Source organism: Branchiostoma lanceolatum, chromosome 12 (assembly GCF_035083965.1).
Source record: "Branchiostoma lanceolatum isolate klBraLanc5 chromosome 12, klBraLanc5.hap2, whole genome shotgun sequence".
NCBI classification, from domain to species: domain Eukaryota; kingdom Metazoa; phylum Chordata; class Leptocardii; order Amphioxiformes; family Branchiostomatidae; genus Branchiostoma; species Branchiostoma lanceolatum.
Genome location: NC_089733.1, coordinates 19,164,067 through 19,190,717, shown reverse-complemented (window position 1 = coordinate 19,190,717; position 26,651 = coordinate 19,164,067). Strand labels below are relative to the sequence as shown.

At 42.1% G+C, this 26,651-nt stretch overlaps 1 protein-coding gene across 2 annotated transcripts in view; it reads left to right on the top strand.

The window, feature by feature from the left end:
- Window positions 1–26,651, top strand: part of LOC136446582 (acid-sensing ion channel 1C-like) — a 396,318-nt gene that overhangs the window by 121,248 nt on the left and 248,419 nt on the right. The window contains exon 2 of one of the 2 annotated variants that reach the window (XM_066445034.1): window positions 1,257–2,000. The exons of the other annotated variant lie outside the window; for it this stretch is intronic. Within the exon in view, the coding sequence (XP_066301131.1) occupies window positions 1,443–2,000 (558 nt within the window). The 5' untranslated portion in view covers window positions 1,257–1,442. The remainder of the gene's footprint in view (window positions 1–1,256; window positions 2,001–26,651) is intronic. 2 annotated transcript variants of the gene reach the window in all.

Below are 26,651 nucleotides of genomic sequence, written 5' to 3'. Positions count from 1 at the left end.
CGGAATACCAACATGACACCAGAGTCTGTAGAGAGTTTGTACACAGTTCAGAATCAGCAGTCTGAACACTCTGCAGCTGCATTCAGTCTTTCAATCCTCCGCAGTTCCCGGGACTAAAGAGTGTCAGTTGCCAGTTTTCCTCCCAGTTTTCATGATGTCCTTTTGCTAATAATTACACATAAAACTGAACCAACAAATTAAATTTGTGTGGCCTCAAATCTATTTCTCAGACATTCTGAAGACAAAATTTTGATGAAGACAAATGCCTGGGAGAAAAACGTCCCACACGACACTTTACAATATTTAGTCCCTGAAACTGTGTGTACGAGGGTGCAGCCCTCAGACTCTGTTTTCTAAGTAAATTTCAATTTAGCATTATCTTTAAAATCCGAGAATCAGAAGAAAACTTGGTGTGGCCTACAAAACCGGCTGTTTACTGATGACATATTCAAAAAGGAAAGCCTGACTCGTAGAGCTTGCAGCTGTCCAAAACAGCACCGTTAAAGGCCCTGGTGGGAGATGTGTGCCTCTCCCTCCGCAGTTTTCCCCCCAATCCTGTGCAGAAGTGGCCTCCGTGGGCTCCAGCCCGCGATTATCGCTGCAGCGTAATCCGTAACGTTCGGCTGCGCTGAAGGCGGCAGTGACAGATGATCGCCTGTCCCCAATACTGTTGATGCATCAATATTTATATCCTGTGGCTGGAACGCGCCTCCGTGGAAATGTCATGTCGCTCGTTCCCCAGTGTCTAGCATCGACCTCCATTCTCATTAGGGCCACGTGAGCTTTTTATAAATTGTCCCATTTCCAAGAAAAAGTGAAACCAGGCTCAGTTTGCCTTATTTTTCTTTGTTTTCTTGTACCAGCTCTGTCAAAATGCCACATTGCTGAAATCGTCCCATGTCCAAACTTGACGCAAAACTCAGCATTTCTGCATTTTCTTTTTTTCTGTTATATAACATCTGACAAAAGGTCATGTTACTCCTTCCCCACTGTTTCAGACTGACCTACAGTTCTGTGGCCACGTGAAGCATGTCAAAAACTATCCTGTGTTCAAACGAGTTGCTAAATCTTGCCATAATTGTCTTCGTTTTCGTTGGAATGGTTTCATTGCCACGTGAGTCAAGCAAATCTTAACGCTAAAACAAACGTGCTCAGATTTTCTACGTAGTTGCTGTGCCGTCTAAACTGCCTCCTTGTCTTCCTTTTCATGATTTTTCTACCCCTCCGTCTAAACAGTGTTCCTTTCCAATGTCTAGGATCACCTGCAAGTTCGTGGCCACTTTAGCCGCTCTAATCTCCAAGCTACACGCTAGAAACCGGATTTCTCCCTGGTTCCCGCGCCGTTAACCGCCACCCTGGAGCCCCAGTACGGAATCAACGCCGCAGAGTTTCGCGACCCTGCCGAGTTCCGCCCCGGATACCGTTACCGGGAAGCAGGCAGCATGTCGAGCTACGAAGACAACGAGCCGAAGGCGTCCGACATCAACGTGTTCGCGGGGAACGCGACGATGCACGGCATCAGCCACATCTTCACGGAGGGCTCGTTCTCCTTCCGGCGCTTCCTGTGGGCGGCTGCGTTCCTGATCTGCTTCGGGATGGTGTCGTACAACGGGTACGACCGCGTGATGTACTACCTCTCCTACCCGCGCGTCACCAAGCTGGACGAGCTCGAGGCGCAGATGATGAACTTCCCCGCCATCACCATGTGCAACCTCAACCCCTTCCGCTTCTCCAAGGTCACCAAGGACGACCTCTGGCAGGTCGGCCAGGCCCTGGAGATCCTCGATGAGAACAAGAAGCTGGCGCACTCGGAGTTCGTTGACCCGGAGCACCTGTCCACGCTGCGCCGGCTGGCGGAGTTCGGGCCGGGCTACGTGCCGAAGAACAAGGACAGCTTCAGCATGAAGGAGTTCTACAACCGCACGGCGCACCAGATCCAGGACATGGTGCTGGAGTGCAGCTACCGAGGAACCAAGTGCAGCTGGGCCAACTTCACTGTGGTAAGTCCCCGCACGACCTTCACACGACCTTCACACTAACACTAAACCTACCGCGGAACCAAGTGCAGCTGGGCCAACTTCACTGTGGTAAGTCTCCGCACGACCTTCACACGACCTTCACACTAACCCCAAACCTACCGCGGAACCAAGTGCAGCTGGGCCAACTTCACTGTGGTAAGTCTCCGCACGACCTTCACACGACCCTCACACTAACCCTAAACCTACGGAGGAACCAAGTGCAGCTGGGCCAACTTCACTGTGGTCTCTGCACGACCTTCACATGACCTTACACTAACACTAAACCTACCGCGGAACCAAGTGCAGCTGGGCCAACTTCACTGTGGTAAGCCTCCGCACGACCTTCACACGACCTTCACACTAACACTAAACCTTACTGCTGCTTAAGTGTGGCTGGTAAGGACTTAGTCCCTAGTATGACATTCACACGACCTTCAAACCACCCTCAAACAACCTTCAAATCACATTCGCACGACCTTCACATGACCCATTTGCTGTGTCAAAAATAGGTCTGGCTCCACTGATGTCAGCTTGCAGTGTTTTATAACAACATTTACACGGGGCCCAGTACTGACCCTTGGGGAACCCCCTAACATCACAAGCTGCCTCGGGTGGCTTGTTGCTTACGTTGGTTCAGCATGCCAGCAAGGGTTGCACTGATTGCTTGCTTACAGGTGTAGGTGTGAAACCTGTTACATAAACACACTTCTGCAGGTATTACTTGTGCAGGTGTGTAAAACAGGTGTCATTTGCACAGGTGTACAGGTATAAGACATTCATGACTACAGTCAACAGTAAACAGACAAGTATATATCAGACATTCTAACTAGTAGAGATGCCTTTCGTCAGTTTTAACAACCAGCAGTGGGTTTCCACTGACATCATTTCTTATCAGGTTGCCATGGCAATAGTTGCCACGGTTAGAAAGGGATGTTGCTATCAGAGTTGCCATGGTGATGGTTGCTCTAGTATGAAAGGGATGTTGCTATTGGAGTTACCATGGTGATAGTTGCCATGGTAGGAAAGGGATGTTGCTATTGGAGTTGCCATGTTGATGGTGGCTATGGTAGGAAAGAGATGCTGCTATCGGAGTTGCCATGGTAATAGTTGCCACGGTAGGAAAGGGATGTTGCCATTGGAGTTGCCATGGTGATGGTTGCTATGGTAGGAAAGGGATGTTGATGACCTCCACCTCTGTTCAGGGCTTGTCCCAACCCCGCCTCTGTGTAGGATCCAGGCTACCTCAGTCTTCAGGCAATGTCAGAGTTTCATCCATCCGGAATGTTGTCCACAGACTGCATAAGACAATTCTGAGATGTCACAGAGACACAGAAGTTTTCCCAATAAGTTTATTGCAACTGCAGACCCCAAGGCTAATTGCCAGTACATTATAATGATAAATACAAATCGATGTCTCGCCCAGTCCATGCCTGTTGTGTGCGTGTGTGTGGGGGGGGGGGGGGGGGGGGGGGGGGGGGGGGGCAGCCCTCTCGACAGCTGCTGGGTTTATCCCATCCAATCCCATAAATCTGATGACTGTAACATTGATATGATAACAGTGATAATGATTGCATATTCAGCCCACTGGGCCTAATGCTCATATGACCGCACATGGTCTAGTAAGTGTGAAACTTATATTCTTGTGTCTGTCTGTGTATTTGGAGAAGTAACAAAAGGAACGGACATGAACCAGCTTTTGCTATATGTTTGGTACCATGTATATATGTAGTTATAAAATGAGTTATTAGGACTTAAATGATTTAATTTGTATCTGTTATATTTCATCTGACCCTTACCTCTTCCTTCATGTCACCTCAAAGAAAAGCGGAAAGCAGTTCGATATGAGCTTCTCATGAATAAACAAAGGTTCAAACAAACAAAACAAACAATGTGTTAAAATGTACGATAACTTAAGAATGTCTGGGTGGATTCTCTTGAAATTTAGTATGTAGTTAAATAATGTTCTAGCAAAGAAATGGTTTGATTTTGAGCACCATAGTGGCTTTTCTTAGTACTGCAGCAGAAAATGTGGTTTTGACATCTTGTTCCTCCTGCTATGGGTACGGATTTCCTCCTGCTATAGGGACAGGTTTCCTCCTGCTATGCCTATGGGGACATGTTAACCAGTTTGCCATCCCGCCGCATCACTTTCCCTGCTCTCTGTAATAACAGACCCCCCAGGGGGAGTGAAAGTGATGTGAAAGGGAAAGTGATGATGTCATGGGAACATTAGGCAGTGATGTGTCGCTTCCTCCCCTACATTCCATCAGGACGGTTGAATTATCGCTACATCGATGCGACATAATCAGGACAGGTGGTATCAGCGGCCATACTAATGCAGTTCATCGGTTTTTTGATTTGAAAAAATAAAGCTTGATTGGGAATACCAACCTGAAAAAACGGCACCGGGCCACAGAGTTTCATTTCCCTGGATCTCAGATATTTTTAAGTAAAAGATAAGGTCTGAAATCTTACATAAAATAGTAACCAGAATTTTACATATAAATGTAACCAACAATTCAAATAGGTGTGGCCTTAAAGCAAGAAGACAAGATTCATAGAAACTTGGATCTGACTATATTCACTTCCTAAAACTGTACAGACTTCCCCCTTAGACTCTGTTTTCATAGTGGTCTTGCAGTTAAGCATTCTTTCTTTAAGTCAAACAGGCAACAAAATATTACTAAAAATTCCTGTGATTATCAGTTCAGCACTAAGGACATGGATATGGATAAACAGCATTTATAATAGTCATGTTTCCATTCTGGTAAGTCTATTTATCCCCTATAGTCACTGTTAAAGATGTTACAAATAACAACATGCGACCACTAGTTCAGCACTAGGGACAGGACCTGCCTACAGACATGTTTCCACTGTGGGACAACTCTGCAGCAGCCTGGAGTCACCCTGGCTAGTCCATGTCTTTTCCTATGGACTTTTGCATGTTCATCTTCCCATTAGGAAGTGTTTTTTCTAAAATTTGATAATCAACAGATTATATTCGAATCAGTGGCTTTATGGGAGGAAATGTAATAATGTTCATGTATTTTCAGACAGTCATTTTTCATGTTGATCTTCTAGATTTGCAGCTTTTGTTCTAAAATTTGCGACCCGAGAGACTAGATTTGAATGAGTGTGTTTATGGAGCAGTACTGTAAGAACAGTCTGGGGACAACTGAGCCTCCTGACCAACAGGCAGGAGTCATTTGTAGTGTAATCAGATTGAGATTGGTTCCAACCAGGTCTCGAAATTCTTTTGGGGAATACTTGTGCACTGGTGCACCTACCCCAAAGATTAGGTGCACAAAGAAACATTTGGGCACACAGCATAGAATAAGTGAACCCAAATTCTACATATAGCTAACTTGAAAATTCTTAAGAAATAACATAGCCAGGGTTTTTTCTTACACCAAAGTGTGAAGAATATGCTGTATACTAGACTGAGTACCTTCAGCACCTGACCCTGCACAATATCTAGGTGCACTGGGGCACCCACAGTCAACAATTAGATGCACAGCGCCAATTTTGGGAGCACAAAAGTTCCCATGTACCCAGCATTGCTTTCCTCCCCACTGTGGGTCTCAAAGCAGGTGGGGAGAATTAAGTGTTTCGGCTGCCCAGAAGGACTAAAGTCTGCAGAGGGAGGCTTGGACCGCTGACATGGTTACCCAGGGTTTCTCTCCTGTGTGTGTTCTGTGTAATAATTGCTGGGACATTAGATGTGTGCTACTGGCATATCTACAATTGTGGTACTATTATAACAACTGGCCATGGTTACCCAGGGTTTCTCTCCTGTGTGTGTTCTGTGTAATAATTGCTGGGACATTAAATGTGTGCTACTGGCATATCTACAATTGTGGTGCTATTATAACAACTGGCCATGGTTTCCCAGGGTTTCTCTCCTGTGTGTGTTCATGTGGGCTGACTGCACCAGATTAGCTGGCTTATGTGGTAATTGCCTGGGCAACTGACAGTATTAAAGGTGCCACACTGGTTATATTTACAACCACAGTATTACAATAACAACTGGGCATGTTTTACCCAGGGTTCCTCCCCAGTGTGAGGATCAGGAAGCCATCAGAGAGTCAGGACGCGTCCTAGATTAGCGGTAATTGCTTGGGCAACTGCCACATTTATGCTACTCTCATATCTACAGTTACTTATTAAGTACTGTATAATAACAGCTAGTGGCTGGGTTCTTCCCAGATTAGCTGACTTACCACAATAATTGCTTGGGCAACCGGCACATTTACTGTGTTCTACTGCCATATCTACTATTACAGTTACATGTACTGATAAACTGCAGACTGCACGATATAATAACTGGCTGGGTTCAGCCCAGATCAGCAGACTTGCAGTATTAAGTACTGTGGCTTCAAACCTGTGCTGCTACAACCACAGTGTCACGACAAGCAAGTCTTACCCAGGGTCCCTCCCCAGTGTGGGCTTAGGAGGCCACTAGACAGTCGGGACTTGGCCCGGATTAGCAGACTGATGTGATGATCGCTTCAGCAGCTTGTGTATTTTGTCCTACTGGCATATCTACAATTACGGCATTGCAACAGCTGGTCATGTTTTACTCAGAGTTCCTCCCCAGTGTGGGTTCAGGAGGCCTCTAGATGGTCAGAATTAGCAGACTGATGTGATGATCGCTTCAGCAGCTTGTGTATTTTGTCCTACTGGCATATCTACAATTACGGCATTGCAACAGCTGGTCATGTTTTACTCAGAGTTTCTCCCCAGTGTGGGGTTCAGGAAGCCATCAGACAGCATTTAGCCCAGATTAACTGACTTTCCACGATAATTGCTGGGCCAACTGGTGTATTCAATGTGTGCCACTGGCACATCTAGAATCACAGTATTATCATAACAACTGGTCATGTTTTACCCAGGGTCCCTCCCCAGTGTGGGTTTCAGAAGGCCATTAGATAGCCCGGATTAGCGGATTTACCGCGATAATTGCTGGGACAACTGGTGTATCAACTGGCTAATAACTACTGTATTATGATAAGTACTGGCCTATATCTGACGTTACATGGCTTTGTATTGCAATGTTATGCAGTAGGGATGAAATACATCTTATTAATGCTCCTGAACTAATTATTTAAAAAAGTAACACTAGCTATTTGAAGTGGTTGCCACAATTTTTCCTCCAGCTGGTTTTCACACTCCAATAATTTACACGTCCAAAAACTGCCTTTGTACATTAATCTGCCATAATCACTCAAAATGATATTCATTTTCCTGCGTTCATCTGCAAATATTCAAACACTAGATTGTTTATTGTTTATTGTTAAAATGACATCCATTAGTGAATTACACGGATGCAATTCACTACTCTTCCTGGAGTCATATAGTAATACATGATTATACATAACATTGGTAGACATACACATAACATTACATAGTATATACATATTTACACAATTTCAATTTTCTACCAGTTCAGATTGTTTGAGTCCGTTTTTAGTCTGTTTTTGATGAGTAGTTTGAAGGAGGTTGGAGCAGATGATCTGATGTGTTGTGGAAGAGTGTTGTAGGATTTTGCGCACCGGTACAGGAAGGACTTTGTTGTAGATGTTGTTTTTGGTTTGGGTAGTTTGAAGTCATTGCGTTTTGCGGATCTTGTGCTGTACGTATGTTGATGAGATATGAGATGTAGTTTGGTGTAGATCACTCCTGTAACAGCCACAGGCTAGTTGGCAGCCCTGGCTGTGTCCTGAGCAGCCAATGAACATATCGACCACATAAAGCAGAACAATTTCTGAAGTCAGTTAGTTTATCAACTTTCCACTTTCTATGCAAATTGTGTCCTTATTGGATCATTCCTGTATTCATCCTTGTGATTTGCCCTGAGGGACGATGTTCCAATTATGACATCATTAGATATCAAGGCTACACCAATTTGACTGGTTGGTTTTGAGACAAAAGGGAATGATGCTGAACTAGATGTCAACATGAATATATAACTTTCTCAGTCGTGACTTTAAAAAGACTTGAATTAACAAAGATGGCACCCGGTCACTGACGAAAGACAGCAGATGCTGTCTGAAACATCTGTTTCAAAATTTTATCCAGTTGCTTGAGTAACTTTTTTTGGCACACCCAGGATATTACAGTTTCCTAACAGTAAAAACATATGTCAATATATATGTCCTGTCCTTGCTGCTGAACTAACATCAAAAATTCCTCAGTTGTGACTATTGGAAAAGACATGCACTAACCAGGATGGAACCCAGGCAATTGAACATCTGTCTCACAGACATATATGCAGGTCCTGTCCTTAGTGTTGAAAGTTTAGTCACTGGGATTCCTGGAATTGATTTGTTATTTCTCAGATTCGGACGAAAATACTGCTGAAGAGGAAGATCAAGATGGGAACAGAGCCTGGTCATGAGGGGAAGTCTGTAGCTTGGTGCATAGTTTCAGGGAGTGGATATACTCAGAGTTGAGTTTTCCTTCCAGCCCTCTGTTTTCTTTTTCCTGACTTTCTATAAGAAATGTCTGAGAACCAAGAAAATAGATTGCTGAAGTTTTATCATAATCCCTCAGAGTGGATACGAAACATGTCTTCTTCATCTTGCAAAACATTTGCTGAAAATGTTCAACACCAAAGAGATTGAATTTGTTTCGGCTTCTCATGATCCCTCACAGAAGACCAACCCTATAACATTCCCATGGAATCCTCCATTCCGGGCGTTCCAGAGGCGATATTTGACACCTGGCTCTGTTATTAGTGTGGACACGCTGGCTGGAATAACTAATGCCCCTGGCCTTGAGCCGTGCAGAAGGTTTGGTGTAAGATAGCGCTGTCCCAGAATGTAATGCAGAAGGGTGGGAGTTAGATAGCACTGTCCCAGAATGTAAAGCACATACCCGGGATTACTAGCAATCGGCCTGGCTGTGAAATGTTTGTATTCATCAACAACCAGTAACAAATTCAACTGTCCACAATAACTGATAATGATAATAATAATAAGTTTATTGCAAATTCTTGCCCGTGGGCTAACTGTAAGTGAAAAGACAGACAAATAATGTAGAACAGTATAGCATGTGTCTACTCTAGTCACAGGGCTTGCTCTGAATTCTAACTTATTGGGTTTGACTTCTTTTTCTGAGACAGACAACTCGACACCTTTTAACCCCTGACCAGCATGGTTCTCAGTTATCAGGCATAACAGCCGTTCTTGTGCGTTTTTAGTTACAATAGAATTCATCTTGGGTTGGGTTGGATGTTTTGTCAGCGTTGCATCAGATGTTCATCCGTTGCATGCGAAATCTTTTCCGACACAGCATTGGGAAACTGCAGACGGGATATCATCCTTATGTACGTGAACACGAGTTTATACGATATCGATACGTTCTGTTTAAGTGCTCTGGCCTTCAGGTTTGGTGTTAAAAGCAGGTTTGGGTTTATCGGCCCGAAATATTACCCTGTTTTTACTGTTTCAGGTGCTGAAGATCATGAATATCACGGATATGGGATTGACTTTGGATGAATCTTTGAAGAAAAATGATTACAAAAATATTGAATTTCTGGGGTTTGGAATTGGGTTTGTGTTTGCTTATCTAGTTTGAATTAAGTATATTGTGGAGTATTCATAGATTCAGCAGAGATTATGCGGCTGTATTTCTTCCATCATCATCTCATCTGTCCCTCAGTCTAGTTATTTGACCGTCGGGGCACCACATCAGATCTGACAACCAGGTTTCTCCATCCTTCTCTGTTTTCTGGGTTTTCTTAATGTTTCACTCAGTGCTATGCCTGTCCATTCTCAGATATCATCCTTTCCGTTGCGAACTCCTCTTTTTTCCTACCCTGGACGTTTCCTTGTATGATAGTTTGGCTAGTCCAGAGCCTTGCTGTATTTCAATGGTATCAGAACCATGATTCCAGCTCATTTGCATTCTGCCCTGGTAGCTTGTGTGCTGTGTGCCTGTATCTGCCACATTTCTCACTGTGAGGTTTCACACCTCTGTGGGTAACAGTCAGCCTGCCCTTCACATGGTGGGCACACTGCCTATAGATAAAATTGTCTGCTGCCAGCAGGGTTAGTCTCCACTGTGGGTAGCACAATGACTATTCTATTTCTTGGACCTTTTGAATTAAAAGCTTTCAGCTAGAGGATGACATGAGGGCTGGGAGGAAAACTTGAGCCTGACGATGTTCTCTATAAGACTCTGTGTACTGACTGAAAGGTACTCAGTGAGTCTTTCCCTCAGACGGTGTTTTCATTTGCATTCTGCCTCGGTAGCTTGTCCGCTGTGTGCTTGGATCATTGTGGGGTTTCACACCTCTATGGGTAACAGTCAACTTGCCTTTCACATTGTCGGCACACTGCTACGGGGTTTCTCTCCACTGTGGGCAACACAATGACTAATTAATTTTTTGGACCTTTTAAATTGTCAGGGTTTCTCCCAATTTTGACAACTGATATATATATGAATATATATATATATTATAGAGTTTCTCCCCAGTGTGAATACAGTAGAAGCCCCACTGTCCATCACGAGGAATAGCATCACACCAAAGCGCACAATTTGCATTGTTGTGGCAACCCCATTATGGTCTGCTTGGTATGCGGAAGGCTCCCCCACACCCTGGAATAGCGCCAGACCAAAGAAAATCTACAGTCGTGTATAACAGGGTTTCTCCCCAGTGTGTATATCAGGGTTCCTCTCCAGTGTGTATATCAGGGTTCCTCCCCAGTGTGTATATCAGGGTTCCTCCCCAGTGTGTATATCAGGGTTTCTCCCCAGTGTGTATATCAGGGTTTCTCTCCAGTGTGTATATCAGGGTTTCTCCCCAGTGTGTATATCAGGGTTTCTCCCCAGTGTGTATATCAGGGTTCCTCTCCAGTGTGTATATCAGGGTTTCTCCCCAGTGTGTATATCAGGGTTTCTCCCCGGTGTGTATATCAGGGTTTCTCCCCAGTGTGTACATCAGGGTTTCTCCCCAGTGTGTATATCAGGGTTTCTCCCCGGTGTGTATATCAGGGTTTCTCCCCAGTGTGTACATCAGGGTTTCTCCCCAGTGTGTATATCAGGGTTTCTCTCCAGTGTGTATATCAGGGTTTCTCCCCAGTGTGTACATCAGGATTTCTCCCCAGTGTGTACATCAGGATTTCTCTCCAGTGTGTATATCAGGGTTCCTCCCCAGTGTGTATATCAGGGTTTCTCCCCAGTGTGTATATCAGAGTTCCTCCCCAGTGTGTATATCAGGGTTTCTCTCCAGTGTGTATATCAGGGTTTCTCCCCAGTGTGTATATCAGGGTTTCTCCCCAGTGTGTACATCAGGATTTCTCTCCAGTGTGTATATCAGGGTTCCTCCCCAGTGTGTATATCAGGGTTTCTCCCCAGTGTGTATATCAGAGTTCCTCCCCAGTGTGTATATCAGGGTTTCTCTCCAGTGTGTATATCAGGGTTTCTCCCCAGTGTGTATATCAGGGTTTCTCTCCAGTGTGTATATCAGGGTTTCTTCCCAGTGTGTACATCAGGATTTCTCCCCAGTGTGTATATCAGGGTTTCTCCCCAGTTTGTATATCAGGGTTCCTCCCCAGTGTGTATATCAGGGTTCATCTCCAGTGTGTATATCAGGGTTTCTCTCTAGTGTGTATATCAGGGTTTCTCCCCAGTGTGTATATCAGGGTTTCTCCCCAGTGTGTATATCAGGATTTCTCCCCAGTGTGTATATCAGGGTTTCTCCCCAGTGTGTATATCAGGGTTTCTCCCCAGTGTGTATATCAGGGTTTCTCTCCAGTGTGTATATCAGGGTTTCTCCCCAGTGTGTATATCAGGGTTCCTCTCCCGTGTGTATATCAGGGTTCCTCTCCAGTGTGTATATCAGGGTTTCTCTCCAGTGTGTATATCAGGGTTTCTCTCTAGTGTGTATATCAGGGTTTCTCCCCAGTGTGTATATCAGGGTTTCTCTCCAGTGTGTATATCAGGGTTTCTCCCCAGTGTGTATATCAGGGTTCCTCTCCCGTGTGTATATCAGGGTTCCTCTCCAGTGTGTATATCAGGGTTTCTCTCCAGTGTGTATATCAGGGTTTCTCTCTAGTGTGTATATCAGGGTTTCTCCCCAGTGTGTATATCAGGGTTTCTCCCCAGTGTGTATATCAGGATTTCTCCCCAGTGTGTATATCAGGGTTTCTCCCCAGTGTGTATATCAGGGTTTCTCCCCAGTGTGTATATCAGGGTTTCTCTCCAGTGTGTATATCAGGATTCCTCCCCAGTGTGTATATCAGGGTTTCTCTCCAGTGTGTATATCAGGGTTTCTCCCCGGTGTGTATATCAGGGTTTCTCCCCAGTGTGTATATCAGGGTTTCTCCCCAGAGTGGCTAACAGTATACATAAGTGCTACAGTACAGGTGAACATCAGCAGAAGCCTTACTGTCCATCATGTGGAACGACATCACACCAAACGTAGATTTCCCATCGTCGTGGTAACCCCATAATAGCCTGTTTGGTATGCGGAAGGCTCCCCGCCATGTACAAAGGATTACTGCGGAATTGTGGCGATTTACGCCGATGCAGCGAAGGCTCGCCACAGTTTGTGGCAAAATGAGGCGGTTGTCGGCAGTGCACGTTCTAGAGGGAACTGGTGCTGCCTTATTTGGTCACCTGCTGCCTTATTTGGTCACCTGCTGCCTTATTTGGTCACCTGCTGCCTTATTTGGTCACCTGCTGCCTTATTTGGTCACCTGATAGAAGCTGTCTCAGATTTTGTATCTTTGCAATTTGAATGAAGTCAAATTTACATGCGAACAAACAAGTGAATACAAATGAATTAACGTAGACATACAAGTATATTGAATAGATCAACATCTTCACTTAAACTTATTGTTTACACTTCGTGTTCTAAGGCCTAAACGTTCCTTGATATCTTGATATCTTGATATCTTGATACCTGTTAAGATATACACAGTAAGGGTGGTCTCCTAGAAGGAAGATGTATTTGTCTACAGAATGGAATGGAATGTATTAAATTCTTCTGAGCCAGCAGGAAAACCTTTGAGCATTTATCATCATATCGTAAATATATTGTCCTATGCATACAATGGTGGAATTATCACACTGAAATAAACAAGTTGAATTTGGTCGTTGGATCCATTGAATACCATTTGTACCAAGAGCAACGACCGCATAATCAGCAGCCTTATCAAAAGGAGGCTGAAACCGGCGGCTTCCCTCCAGTCCCGTCCAATTTCACTCCCGGGTGCCTTTCTACAGTTCCATTGTTCAGTTATGGCTACATCTGTTCTGTGTCTGCCATGGATTTTCCAGCTGTCTGGATATGATTTACTAACCAAAGCTTGGATGAACAAGACATCAGTTTACTACGTGGATACCTCAATTGAAATTTTGGTCTAAATCATAACACCATGTCAGGTTTACTGTGTGGATTCCACAACAGAAATATGATTCTGAATGTGTGAGTTACGTATAGCGGTAAATCTTGAAATGGTCACAGTTTTGTTTCCACAGTATCCCCTTACTTCTAAATCATAACACCATGTCAGGTTTACTATGTGGCTGCCACAATAGAGATGTTATACCGAGTACCAGTTCTTTCTGCAGTATCATTGTGTAGGTATGGCTATGAATGCTGAGTGTGATAAATTCTGCCGCATTCCACAGATGATGTACAGACATAAGCTTGGTTAATGAGACGTCAAGTTTAATGTGTGGATGCCTCAATAGCGGCAGGGATCTCCCTAAAGAATGGAACAGTGGCGCTCCTCCATCCTGTTCTAATCCCAGCTCCATCCTGTTGATTTTCAAAGTTAGGGTATTTTTTCCAATTTTTACCCAGCAAAGCCTGTAATTTTGCTCAAAACTAGAAATTTCAGGTGTAAAGCTGAAGTTGCAGAAAATAACTTCCATTATGTCTGAAAAAGGCAGAAGGCAACATCCGCTCTCCTTTTGAGAAGTGTGCGCCCCCTCCATGATCCAGACCTCCCCCCTCGCGACACGTATCCTGTGCCCGGCACCCTCCCCCCATCCTGCTATATATTTCTGGGGAGATCCCTGAGCGGTGTTATATTCCCTGTTTCATCAGGTTTGTAAATCATTGGAAAATTCTTTGTATGAGTTATTATCAAACACCCAGCTAATGTTTCAGGAACCGTCCGTCACCCTCCTCAGGGCAATACTGACTGGTTCTACTTGTACTTGTCACACTGCAGCTTGGTGTTGAATAGAACAGTATTGCCCTGAGGAAGGGGACATGACTAGTTTTTAACTCATGGATGCTACTGATGTGGTTCTTGATTGCTTTGTTCTGTAACAGACGGACACAAAACATTGGCTGGATATCAACTCTCTGGTTATGTTAAATAGTGTCTGGTAGTTATATTTCATCCTTGTTAACTCAGGATGGCAGACAGCATACCACATCTACAACAACACAGGGTTTCTCACCAGTGTGAATATCAGTATTTACAGGGTTTCTCACCAGTGTGTATATCAGTATTTACAGGGTTTCTCACCAGTGTGTATATCAGTATTTACAGGTTTTCTCACCAGTGTGTGCATGTATACCAGTATTTGCAGGGTTTCTCACCAGTGTGTACATCAGTACTTACAGGGTTTGACTCTTGGTTATGTACAGAGAACTTTATCACCCAGGAGTGTCACGGATGCTGGCTGTGTGAGTGGAGTTGGTGATGTCCACATCAGGTTGATTACTGGTCAATTACTAGTTAATTACTGGTTAATTACTGGTCAATTACTGGCACTGTTATCTGATGCCTCATTAATATGAACTCCTTGTTACATGATAATTACTGTCCAGTATCTTCTGTCTCATCTCTGTAAACTCGAGACGGCAGATAGTTGATGGGGTCTGGATAGTCAACTGTCAGTGAAAGACAAAGCAACTCTATTTGGATTTGGATTTATTGGAATTGCAACAGTGCAATACACGTGGGACACAGGCAGCTATTGCACCCTTTTTTACACTTGGGTAGAGTGGGGAAATTCGTGTTAAGTACCTTTTTTCCCAAAGGCACAAGATCGGTGGCAGCAGGGGATTCGAACCCGGAACCCCTTGGTTCTGAGTCGGAAATCCTGCCGTTACGCCACATGACCCCACACAGTTTGTTCTCAAACATTCCAAAAGAAAATTCATCAATATGAAGCTTGTACTGTTCAGTACATAACTGGTACCTTACGCCATGTGGTGGTTTATTGCAATAATGACATACAAATTTAGTTACCCACGAACCAGCGAACTGCCTTGTTGTGGCCTCAGCAGATAAAGTTTTGTCAAACTTTTACTTTTTAACTTTCTAACTTATCATAAACACACTTTCACTTTCTAACTAATCATAAACACACTTTCACTTTCTAACTAATCATAAACACACTTTCACTTTCTAACTAATCATAAACACACTTTCACTTTCTACATGTATCTAATCATAAAACACACTTTCGCTTTCTAACTCACCATAAAACACACTTTCACTTTCTAAGTAATGATAAAACACACTTTCACTTTCTAAGTAATGATAAAACACACTTTCGCTTTCTAAGTAGATTACAGACAAAAGGATGCGACCCACGAACCAGTAAATATCCTTGTTGTGGCCTCAGCGGATAAAGTAGATTACAGACGGGAGGAGGAGACCATCTGCCGGCCAGTCTGGACCGTTAAGGAACATCCTCGCCGGAGCCAACATAAAACTTCTCAGTTTAGTGTCTTATAGAATCATACATGACTTTATTCTTTAATGTCGCTGATAAAAACTTGCTGTGGAAAAGCACTTAGACTGTAAGAGGGGGGAAGCTTCAGTTTTATCAACTAATACTTACTTAGATCCACAGTGGAGATGGACTCTACGAGGGGGTGTTTCAGTAATAACAGTTACATGTATTTGTAGAGACTTACTTAGTAGTATATTATTCTCAGGCACAGTTCAGTTCCTTGCTTCTCAGTCATTTTTAAGTATAGATATAGCAATAAGACAAGATGAAGACAGGGGTTTGGATGAAAACTTGAATCTGACTATATTCACCCCCTGAAACAGTTTCTACCAAGCTACAGACGTTTCCCTCAGACTCTGTTCTATGATGATGTTCAAGTTGATGGATGGAGTTTACTGGAGAACTCCATAAGATCTGAGCGGCGCCGTCCCATTTTCTGTGCTCATACAACGAGGACAGAAAGGGCCAATCAGTGCCTGCAAATTTAACGAGTTTCTCGCTCCGAAGTGGTAGAAGGACCGTCCTTCTAACATGCACCTTTATTACCTGTTTAATTCCACAGTTCAAAGTCAGTAACTTCAACTAATCATTATACACACTTTCACTTTCTAATCTTAAAACACACTTTCACTTTCTAACCAACCATAAAACACACTTTCACTTTCTCACCATAAAACACACTTTCACTTTCTAACTAACCACAAAACACACTTTCACTTTCTAACTAACCATAAAACACACTTTCACTTTCTAATCTTAAAACACACTTTCACTTTCTAACTAACCATAAAACACACTTTCACTTTCTAACTATAAAACACACTTTCACTTTCTTACTAACCATAAAACACACTTTCACTTTCTAACTAACCATAAAACACACTTTCACTTTCTAACTAACCATAAAACACACTTTCACTTTCTAGCCATAAAACGCACTTTCACTTTCTAACTAACCATAAAACACACTTTCACTTTCTAACTAACCATAAAATTCACTTTCACTTTCTAACCATAAAAACACACTTTCACTATTTAACTAATCATGATACACACTTTCACTTTCTAATCTTAAAACACACTTTCACTTTCTAAGTAACCATAAAACACACTTTCACTTTCTAACCATAAAACACACTTTCACTATCTAACTAATCATAAAACACACTTTCACTTTCTAACTAACCATAAAACACACGGTCGCATCAAATGACCTGACCTTGAGCATGCATTTGACCTTGAAGGGGAACGGGGGGGGTGAGATTATCGTGGCTTAACGATCAGATCTGGAATGGGATCTTAATGAGCAGTGAAAGTCTTTCAGCAGGCTTGTGTAAAAGTGAAAGGGAATTAGTGAAAGTCGCGGGCAGGTGATTTCTGATTGTTGCTGGAGCCTTTGTGTGGGGCCCTTTTACTGTCTGGAAGTAATGGGGATCTGTATGGGGTTTGGTGTGATACACTTTCACTTTCTACCAGCATTGGTGTGTGTATGGGGTTCAGTGAGCTTTTCCCCCTTTTTGACCATTATTAAGGACATGTGTATGAGGTTTGGTTATGGAAAAGACAACTTCCAATACACAAACCCAGTTTGCACTATTGCTTAGTGCCATGAGGATAATACACATTACACTGGTGCAGTTTGATCTATTTCCTTCTGAATGATAACTTGCTTGGTGAGTACATAAACTGCTGCATTTCCATGGAACTGTTTCAATTTGGAGTCAATTCTCCAGTCTTAATACACTTTCCTCCATTCCTAATCAAATAACCTTTATGGTACAGTCATACCCTATCGGCTAAGCACAGACTTATAGGTATAAAAGTAGTAATACTGTACATACAGTGACATACTAATACTTGTATCTAAAAACTTCTTCTAAAAACTACTCTTACTAATAACTCGACTTGTCTTCGTTTTGTCTCCTGGTCATATTCAATATGTAGGTTGAGATGTGTTTGTTTGAAAATAAAATACATCAGAAGAAAAATGGAGATTTCAGCACTAATAGATTTATAGAGATGAAACTTTCCTACATTATGATTGAAAATAATATTTATTTTGCTGGTCTATTTATTCATATATTTGAATCAGGCACCTGGTGCATATCAGCAACTACATAAATAGGTAGCAATACATGATATACCAGGATAAAATCTACCTACATTTACTTTAGAGGACCTTTTATAAACTGGGTTCACATAATGCTTCCAGAATGTGCTTTGAATTTCTGCTATATCAAAAGTAAAAAGACATCTTCTGCACAACAACATGTGCCTATATCTTGCCCATCTGGCCTGTGTTGTCACATGTAACTCTAGAGCTTTTCAGTAATATTTCTATCACTGCTCCATGGATAGTAGAAAACCACTTCTCTGGAACAGTGCAGGAATCACTGAAACTCCCAGCAGGCCAGATGTATTGCCTGGTACAATAGATGAAGGTGAAATCAAATAAAGCATGCCCGTCTGGCCCGTGCGGTTTGTAACATTGTTAACTCTAGAATTCTTTAGTAATATTTTTACCGTTGCCGTATTGATAGCGGAAAATTATATCTAAACCATTTCTGTGGAACAACATGTCCCTGGATCTGGCCTCTGCGGTTTGTAACATTGCTGTATCGTTGTTGTAATGTTGTTAAATCTCTCAGATCGCTGCTATCAGTTCTGTATCTTCACTGATGGGGGAATAATTGAGTCGGGGAGGGAAATTATGATGGATGGAGTTAGAAGCCATTCCTCTCTCGGTGTCAGGGTCTGTGTGTTATGGAAAATATCCTCTGTATATCAGAATATGGGCCCTTCGGTAATGTTGAGTGCTTACCATCAGGGTGTGACCCTGGGCCTGGGTGTTATATAAAATATAATTGGCATTATATCACAGTAGAGGCCTTCTAGTGAAATGAATTTTCTTACAGTCAGGGGCTGTGCGTTTCCAGTGACTGTGAGTTCAGCACTAAGGACAGGACTTGTATGTAAACATATTTCCACTGTGAGTTCAGCACTATGGACAGGACCTGTATGTAAACATATTTCCACTGTGAGTTCAGCACTATGGACAGGACCTGTATGTAAACATATTTCCACTGTGGGACAACTTTGCGATAGCCTGGGTACATTTCATGTCTATCTGACAGTCACAAGCTGGTGTGTTATGCCTAATGGCGGTTATACCGGCTATATAGATACAGATACACTGTGGAAGTTGTGATTCCAGTAACCATGACTGCAGTTCAGCACTAAGGACAGGACCTGTTTATAGATATGTTTCTACTGTAAGGTAGCTTCGTCATAGCCTGTTCATAAAGTCACTACTAAATAAATAAATGAAACAAATACACTAAGGAATTTACCATCTCAAAAACACCAATTTACCTCCTTTGTTCTCAGACATTTTGAATTAACGATTTAGTTAGCGCACACAGAAAGCTGGGAGGAAAACTTGCACCTTACTACATGTATGCTTGGTTACCATGGTAACTTACCATGGTGAGTCTTTCCACGGCAGGCTGGAGGCCTGCCCGCCTTAGCCTGGGACCTCCTCCCCCCCCCCTACTTTGCCCCTCGCAGGGTTATTTGGGGGCCTAATAAGTTGAAGTTGAAGTTGAAGAACTCCCTTGACCTGTTGACACCAAGGTACAGCCCTCAGACCTTGTTTTCATGGTAAAAATGTCAATTTTCAAATATTTTCAGTTAAAATCCAAGAACCGACAAATAGAATTGGTGTGGTGTTGACTCAGCACCAAGAGTGTGTCTGTAATATAAAATAGATATACAGTAATGTCATATATTTTTTGAAGGAAGGAAACTGGGTTTGTCGTCCGTTGGCCATGTGTTTGAATGCAGCAGTGAGGAAGGTCATGCCAAAATATCAGTGCTGGATCATTTTGTCAACCCTGAGTGAATAAAAGTTGTGTTTGGAGCTGAGAGAGTCTTGAAATGATCAATATCAATAAATTTGACTTTGAGATTCATCAGGGGCCCACTCTGACTCCACTTTGGGTCTGTAATGTCTTCCCAGCGGAGGTTACATAAGTGGTTTACATAATGTGGCATTTGGAGTCAAGCTTGAGGCATGTGAGATGCTTCGCTTCAAAAGTCTTCTCCACCTTGATGAATGTGATGTGTGTTTTTAGTGTTGTCGGAGGGATTTTCGCTCCCTTTTACGTGTTGGCGTGATGGTTCGGAAGCTTGCCCCAGAACCCTGACGTTCATAGGAAAGTGGAGTTTGAGGCACGTGAGATGCTTCACCTCGGAAGGGTTCTCCACCTTGATGGATGAGAAGTATCTGTAGGACGGGATATGTCTTGTCAAGTGCACTCTGCGGGTTTCACACATCCCCCTAACCACACATGCAACACACCATGTACTGGAAATAGAGTTACAACGTTATAAATATTCCTTAGAAGAAATCTGTCATGACAAATGTGATGCGTCTTGTTAAGTGTTGTCTGCAAGATTTTCACATCCCTCAAACTAAGTACAAACCGTATCATGTCAGAATCTGCTGTTCTACCCCGTGGTTAGCAGCTTTGTAAGTGCAGTAAGTGTTTCTCCCTGTAGTTATGATTCTTATAACCACTACTGGCACTTCAGCACTAAGGACAGGACCTTTGTACAGATGTGAAGTAATATCATGTTCTTCCTGCTGGAGGTGACTTGGTGTGTTGGTCGTGATTTCTGCTGTACTGGGTGTAGAGTGTTGAGTTGGACACATTTAAGATGTTTCGCCTCAGAGTTCTCAGGGATGTGATATTTCTTCTTAAGTGATGTCATCCTCTAACTATCCAACATACACCGTCTCATGTCAGAGCCAGCTGTTTTGCCGTGGGTTAACAGCTCTGTAAGTGTAGTAACTAAGTAAGTGAAGGTTTGGGGCCGGCTGAAAGTGGTCCTGCACACGCCATAGCTATCATTCCAGGTGGGGTGTGGGGGGGGGGGGGGGTACCGTTAATACAGGGTTGTCTCTAGCTTTAGATTTTTTTCCATCCCGCTCAGTGTTTAGTAATGGGCCGTGTTGTTCATTTTTGTTGAAAAATCTGTCATGAAAAAAGCATTTTCGTTTGATTTTTTTATGAATGAGGTGATCCCCCCACCCAACAAGCAAGTTTACATGCAGGCACAGAAGGACGGGTCCAGGAGACAGCCCTGCGTTAACAGCTGCCTCCTGGCTGTGAAGCTAAATCTCAGTCCACAACATTAGTGTTACATGTGGTTGCCTTGTAGATAAGGCCAGACAGGTGTATTTCCTTCTTCTCAACATTCTAAAGAAATAAAATTAACAAGAGGGCACTGAAAACAGAGGAAAGGGAAGAAAACTTGAATCTGACTGTATTCCCTCCATTAAACGGAGTCTATGAATGCATAGAACTGGCCCTACGACTCTAATTTCATGTCAATCTTCCAGTTCAGCATTGTTTTCCATGTGCGTAAAGTCCTAAAGCCACCAAACTGCCTTGCCATGGCCCTAGTGCTGGCTGTAGGTTCCCGATGCTGTCTGTCCCTGGTGATTGCCATGCGGGTAAACAATGGGTCTCTCCTGAGTGAAACCACAGATAGCGCACGGCCGCAGGGAGCCGCAGCAGTAGTCATGATATTCATTCATGTGGCGTTGTGTTGGCAAAACGGTTAGTGTGTTTGGCCCCAAACCCAGAGGTCCTGGGTTTGAATCCCCTGACATGCCACCGATGTTATGTCATTGAGAAAGGCTATTTTCACTACTTTCCTTATTCTAACAAGGTGTAAAAATGGGTACCTGACTTCGGTTAGGGAGGTAAAAGGCAGTGGAAGGAGAGGGTTGGGCTCCACTTTTCGATATTGTCAGACACAGTGTATAACAACCCATTGCCCCTATGACCTTAAAAAGGTCATGGGACTACCATTACCGTTTACAGTCAGGTACAAGTTTTTCTCCCAGCTTCTGTTTTCATCTTATCCTCTTGCTTAATTTTTACATGAAAATGTCAAGAACCAATGAATCAATATGGTGTGGCCCAGGCCTGATTGCTGTGGCATGTAGCAGGTTTGCAGTATTTATGTTGTAGTTTTGCCGGAGGAGAAAGACTGCTGCAGTATTTTATCATCATCAATGTGTACAACTTACAGTGCTCGAAATTCATCTTTGGGAATAGGTGCACTGGTGCACCCAACTCAAAAATTTGGGTGCACAGAAAGAATTTTGGGTGCACCAGATAAAATAAAGTTGAATGTTCGTCAGAACATAATAACAAAGTTTAACGCTGCTGCCTCTCTTAAGAACTTCAATCTGTAATTCTATACCTAACTTCTATAGCTAAAGTACAGCAAAAAGTTATCATGATGTTTTTTATACTTACATTGCAAGAATATTCTGTATACTAGTGTACAATAGTACCTGAACCCTATAGGCTACAAAATATATAGGTGCACCAGTGCACCCACAGTCAAAATTTAGGTGCACAGCTCCAATTTGGGGTGCACTGGGTGCACATGCACCCACTATTTTGAGCCCTGACTTAGGAATATCTACATGTACTCATCTGATGTTAACATTACAGTACACTGCAGCGATTCTTTGCTTGGAAATGAATTGTTGTGGTAGATTTGCAGTATTCATGTTTCAGCTTTGCCTGGGGGAGAAAACAGCAACAGCGTTTTGTCAGACCTCAGTGTGAACAGGAACATCTACATGTACTCATCTAATGTTCCAAACACTGAAGATATGCTTTGCTTTTAGTGCACTTTGCAAGTTCTTCCGGCAAGAAAAGCTGATACAGAAAATTGCATCAGTATGAACAGGAATCTACATTGTGCTCATCTAATGTTACAAACACTGCTGTGATTCTTTGCTTTTAGAGCCTTTTTCAGGCACTCCAGGCCATGTTTTATACCAGTTAAAGGCATTCTTTCAAGCCTGAAGCAACAAACACATTTCAGACAACCGTGTACATGGCGATCATAAGTTTATGATATTTTCTAGTGGTTCTATGGTGAGATTAGGTTTTTCAAGCATTCTCTGAGCTTGAAGCTATACAAAGTATCAGACAAGTGCATTTCTGACAACAAATGTGAAGGGACTACAGGCACTGTGTTAAAAACACAGGTAAGATGTTAGGAATATCTGGTCTGTCCCACAACTGTACATTGTGTTTTTAACTTGTGCAAAAAAGTATACAAATACAAACTAACAAAGATTTCTGGTCTCGAAAGGTGTCATACAGCTGCAAAATTTTAGTCTGAAAAGGGGTCCTCCACCTGCTATATATGCACCACATGGTTTGACATGGTGTCAGTATCATTACCAGTCAAAACGTGATTATCATAAGAATGCACTGAATAGACACGCTGACATTTTGAATTTCATCAAATCAGCTGTTCCGGTAGAGAATGCTTTGATGCACGAGTCACAGAAGATTTGGCAAACCAGGAAACAATGGTGCTCAGTAGTCATTGAATTGTATATAATTTTTGCCTATCAATCTATCTTAATTACAAAGGAGTTTCATCCAACCTGATTTCACAGTGTTGTTGAGTGAGTCACAGTCGGGGCTATTTTTATTCCCTCCCAGCCAGCGGCTGACATTTTTAACCTTCACGCCTCAGCAGCATTCCGTACGGATTAAGGAGGGAATGTTTTATTGGAACGGGGGGAATGTTACATTGGAATTTAGGAATATTTCATTGGAATTTAGGAATATTTCATTGGAATATGGGAATATTTCAACGGAATTTAGGAATATTTCACTGCTATAGTGGTATTATCCTAACACTTACAGGGAATATTTTACTGCAATATGGGCATTATTTAACAACTTACAGTGGGAATATTTCACTTGAAAATGAGAAGTATTCAACTGTTTAAGGAGGGAACATTTTACTGGGATATTGGAATTATTCAACCATTTGAGGAGGAATATTTCAATGGAATATGAGAATATTTCAATGAAATATGGGAATATTTCCATAGAATTTTGGAAATATTTAACCACTTAAAGAGGGAATACTTAACCGGAATATGGAAATTATTACAGGGAATATTACACTGGAAAATGAGCATTACTCACTGAACTAAAAAGGGACAATTTCAGTATCAATATGGGTATTATGTAACCACTAAAGAAGTTAATGTTTTACTGGAATTGGGAGCATTTCACTGGGATATGAGAAATGTTTAGCCAAGAGGAAATATTTCATTAGCATAAAGAAACCTTTCAATGGGATATGGATATTACTCAAACACTTAAGGAGGGGATATTTCATTGGAATATGGGAATTATTTACCCTGAATATGGGAATTATTGAACCACTTAAGGACGGAATATTTCACTTGTCTGTGGCTGTTATTCAGCTCGGCGTTCAGCTGCATCAGTCAACGAGCCGTGAAACCTCCGGGACCAGAAACACCATTGTGCTCATTCTGCAGTGCTTTTATAATATATACTATTTATTACTTGGAGTCTTCAACAGAATATTTTTTTCATTAAGTCTTGCCTGAGAAGTTATGTGTCTTGACTTCTCAGTGCTTCTAAACACAGTCTGAAGGGAAAATCTATATCTTGAGTTCTTTTTATAAACTCAAGCCTTGAACAGAACGTTTCTTCATTAGACCTTGCCTGAATAGTTAATTATGTGTCTAGACTTCTGAGTGCTTCTAGATATGGAGAATGTTCTTCTGTTTGACGAATCGTCTTGATTAGTTGGAAAGTGAACTTGGGAACATGGCCTGAAAGGAAAGTCTATAGCTTTGTACACAGAGTTTTTACTTATAACCTTAAGCCTTGAACAGAAAATTTTTAATTAAACCATGGCTTAGAAGTTATGTGTCTAGACTTATGAGTGTTTCTAAATGCTGACAAGACTTTCCTGTTTGATTAATTGATTGGAAAGTTAACAAAGGAACAGAGTCTGAAGAGAAGGTCTTACCTTGGTAAACATAGTTTTTATCTATCACCTCAAAACAGAACATTTTTTCATCAAACTATGGCTGAGAGGTTTTGTGTCTAGACTTGTGAGTACGGGCATGTCTAAATGCTGACAAGTCCTTTCTGCCAAGATGAGGCCACACCAATTTATTTCCTTGGTTCCCAAACATATAAAAGTAGAAATTAAGCTAAACAAGATTAACTTTGACACTGACTACACTGAACTGAAATTAGATGTCCGTTTGAAGGTGCAAACTTTCCCTTAGTTTTCATGTTGGTCTTCTAGTTAAGCATTTTTCTCAAATCTTGAAACAATACTTGTCATTGTAACAAAAAATCTGCCTAGATAGCAACACTTCACTAGTCATTGTCATAAACATTCTGTATGGATAGCAACACTTCGCTAGTCATTGTCACAAACACTCTGCATGGAAAGCAACACTTTGCTAGTCATTGTCACAAACACTCTGCATGGATAGCAACACTTCGCTAGTCATTGTCACAAATACTCTGTATGGATAGCAGCACCTTGCTAGTCATTCTCACGAACACTCTGCATAGAGTCACATCTAGAAGTCTAATTGATTCATATTCAGGGCTAAGTCCTCTTTCTCGATTTTGAAGTAAAATTGATTGTGGTATAAAAATCTAATTGTCGCCGTGCCGATCCGTTCCCTCGGTTCTCCGACAACCTGAGTACAAATCTAACAAGAGGTCAAGGTGAGGTCAGCAGGCTCGGGAAACTTGGATTTGAATTTATTATTGACTTCCCAGTGTTCATGGGTACAGAAAGGTTTCTCACAGAAAAGGGCTTGCAAGGAAAATCTGGATGGATCTTTATCTGTCCTAGACATGATATAACTTTTGTATGATTACATTAATTCCTACAGATATGGACAATGACAACAGCAAATAAAAATTTGTGCTGAATCTTAACACAAATCTCAGTGTACAATATTATGTCTGAGTAGTTAAATTTTTCCATATATATACCCTTATTGATACACAAGATTTATGCCTATTGAATAACAATATATTTCAATGTTATTTCATGTTATTGATTTATGAGAGGAGCCCATCCTGCCTCATGTCAGGGACTAATTACTGGCGGTGTGTAATTTCCCGTGTACCTGTTATTGCCTGTATATCTGTTATTGCCTGTATACCTGATATTGCCTGTGTATAGCCATAGATCATCCATCTGTGCAGTGGTTATGATTCTAATACAGATCTCAATAACGAGGTGAAGTGTATATCAGATTTTAATCTCAGAAAATAAATGATTTTCCAGCATCAGCACTTATTAGTAGGAGCAGAGTGACTGTTAGTTCAGCACTAAGGACAGGACCTGTGAACAAGATTTTACACCAGCCAGTTTTTCCTGATTCTGCATCAGATTAATGATTCACATCAATGAATTGCATTATAGTCGCAGGAGTGCCTTTTGCAGTTGCTGTGTCATTACTCAGATTAAATTACATCACGGCTGTTTCTGTTGGTGGAATATCTCAGCTGACACCCGGTTTGGATCATGGGCAAATCTAATCCCCAAGATAATGTTGAAACCGCACAAATCATTGCTTCAGCTTAATTTCTGCAGTGGGTCTGTTTCATTGCAGCTCTCAGTAACAAGGTTTATATCAGATCTTTATTACAAAATATGAAACAATTTACCAGCAATAGTTCTTGATAAGCACATATAACTGTTAGTTCACTACTAAGGACAGAACCCAAACACAACAATATGCCCCATACTGTTTTGACAGGTGCTGATCTAGATTGTACAGCATATGAGGAATTTGACATCATTAGTGGTTAGCGTTATCTGTATATACCTGTGTTTTTCTTTTCCTGATTGTATTTTTCAATGTTTGTCCCCAGGGTGACAGCAGATCCGTAGATCTGAGATGTACTCTGGTTAGATAAATGAATTGAAGTTGAAAGCAAATGTTACTGCTAGTTCAGTACTGAGGACAAGACCCAACAATTTGCACCATTCAGTTTTGCCTGCTTGTGCCTCAGATTG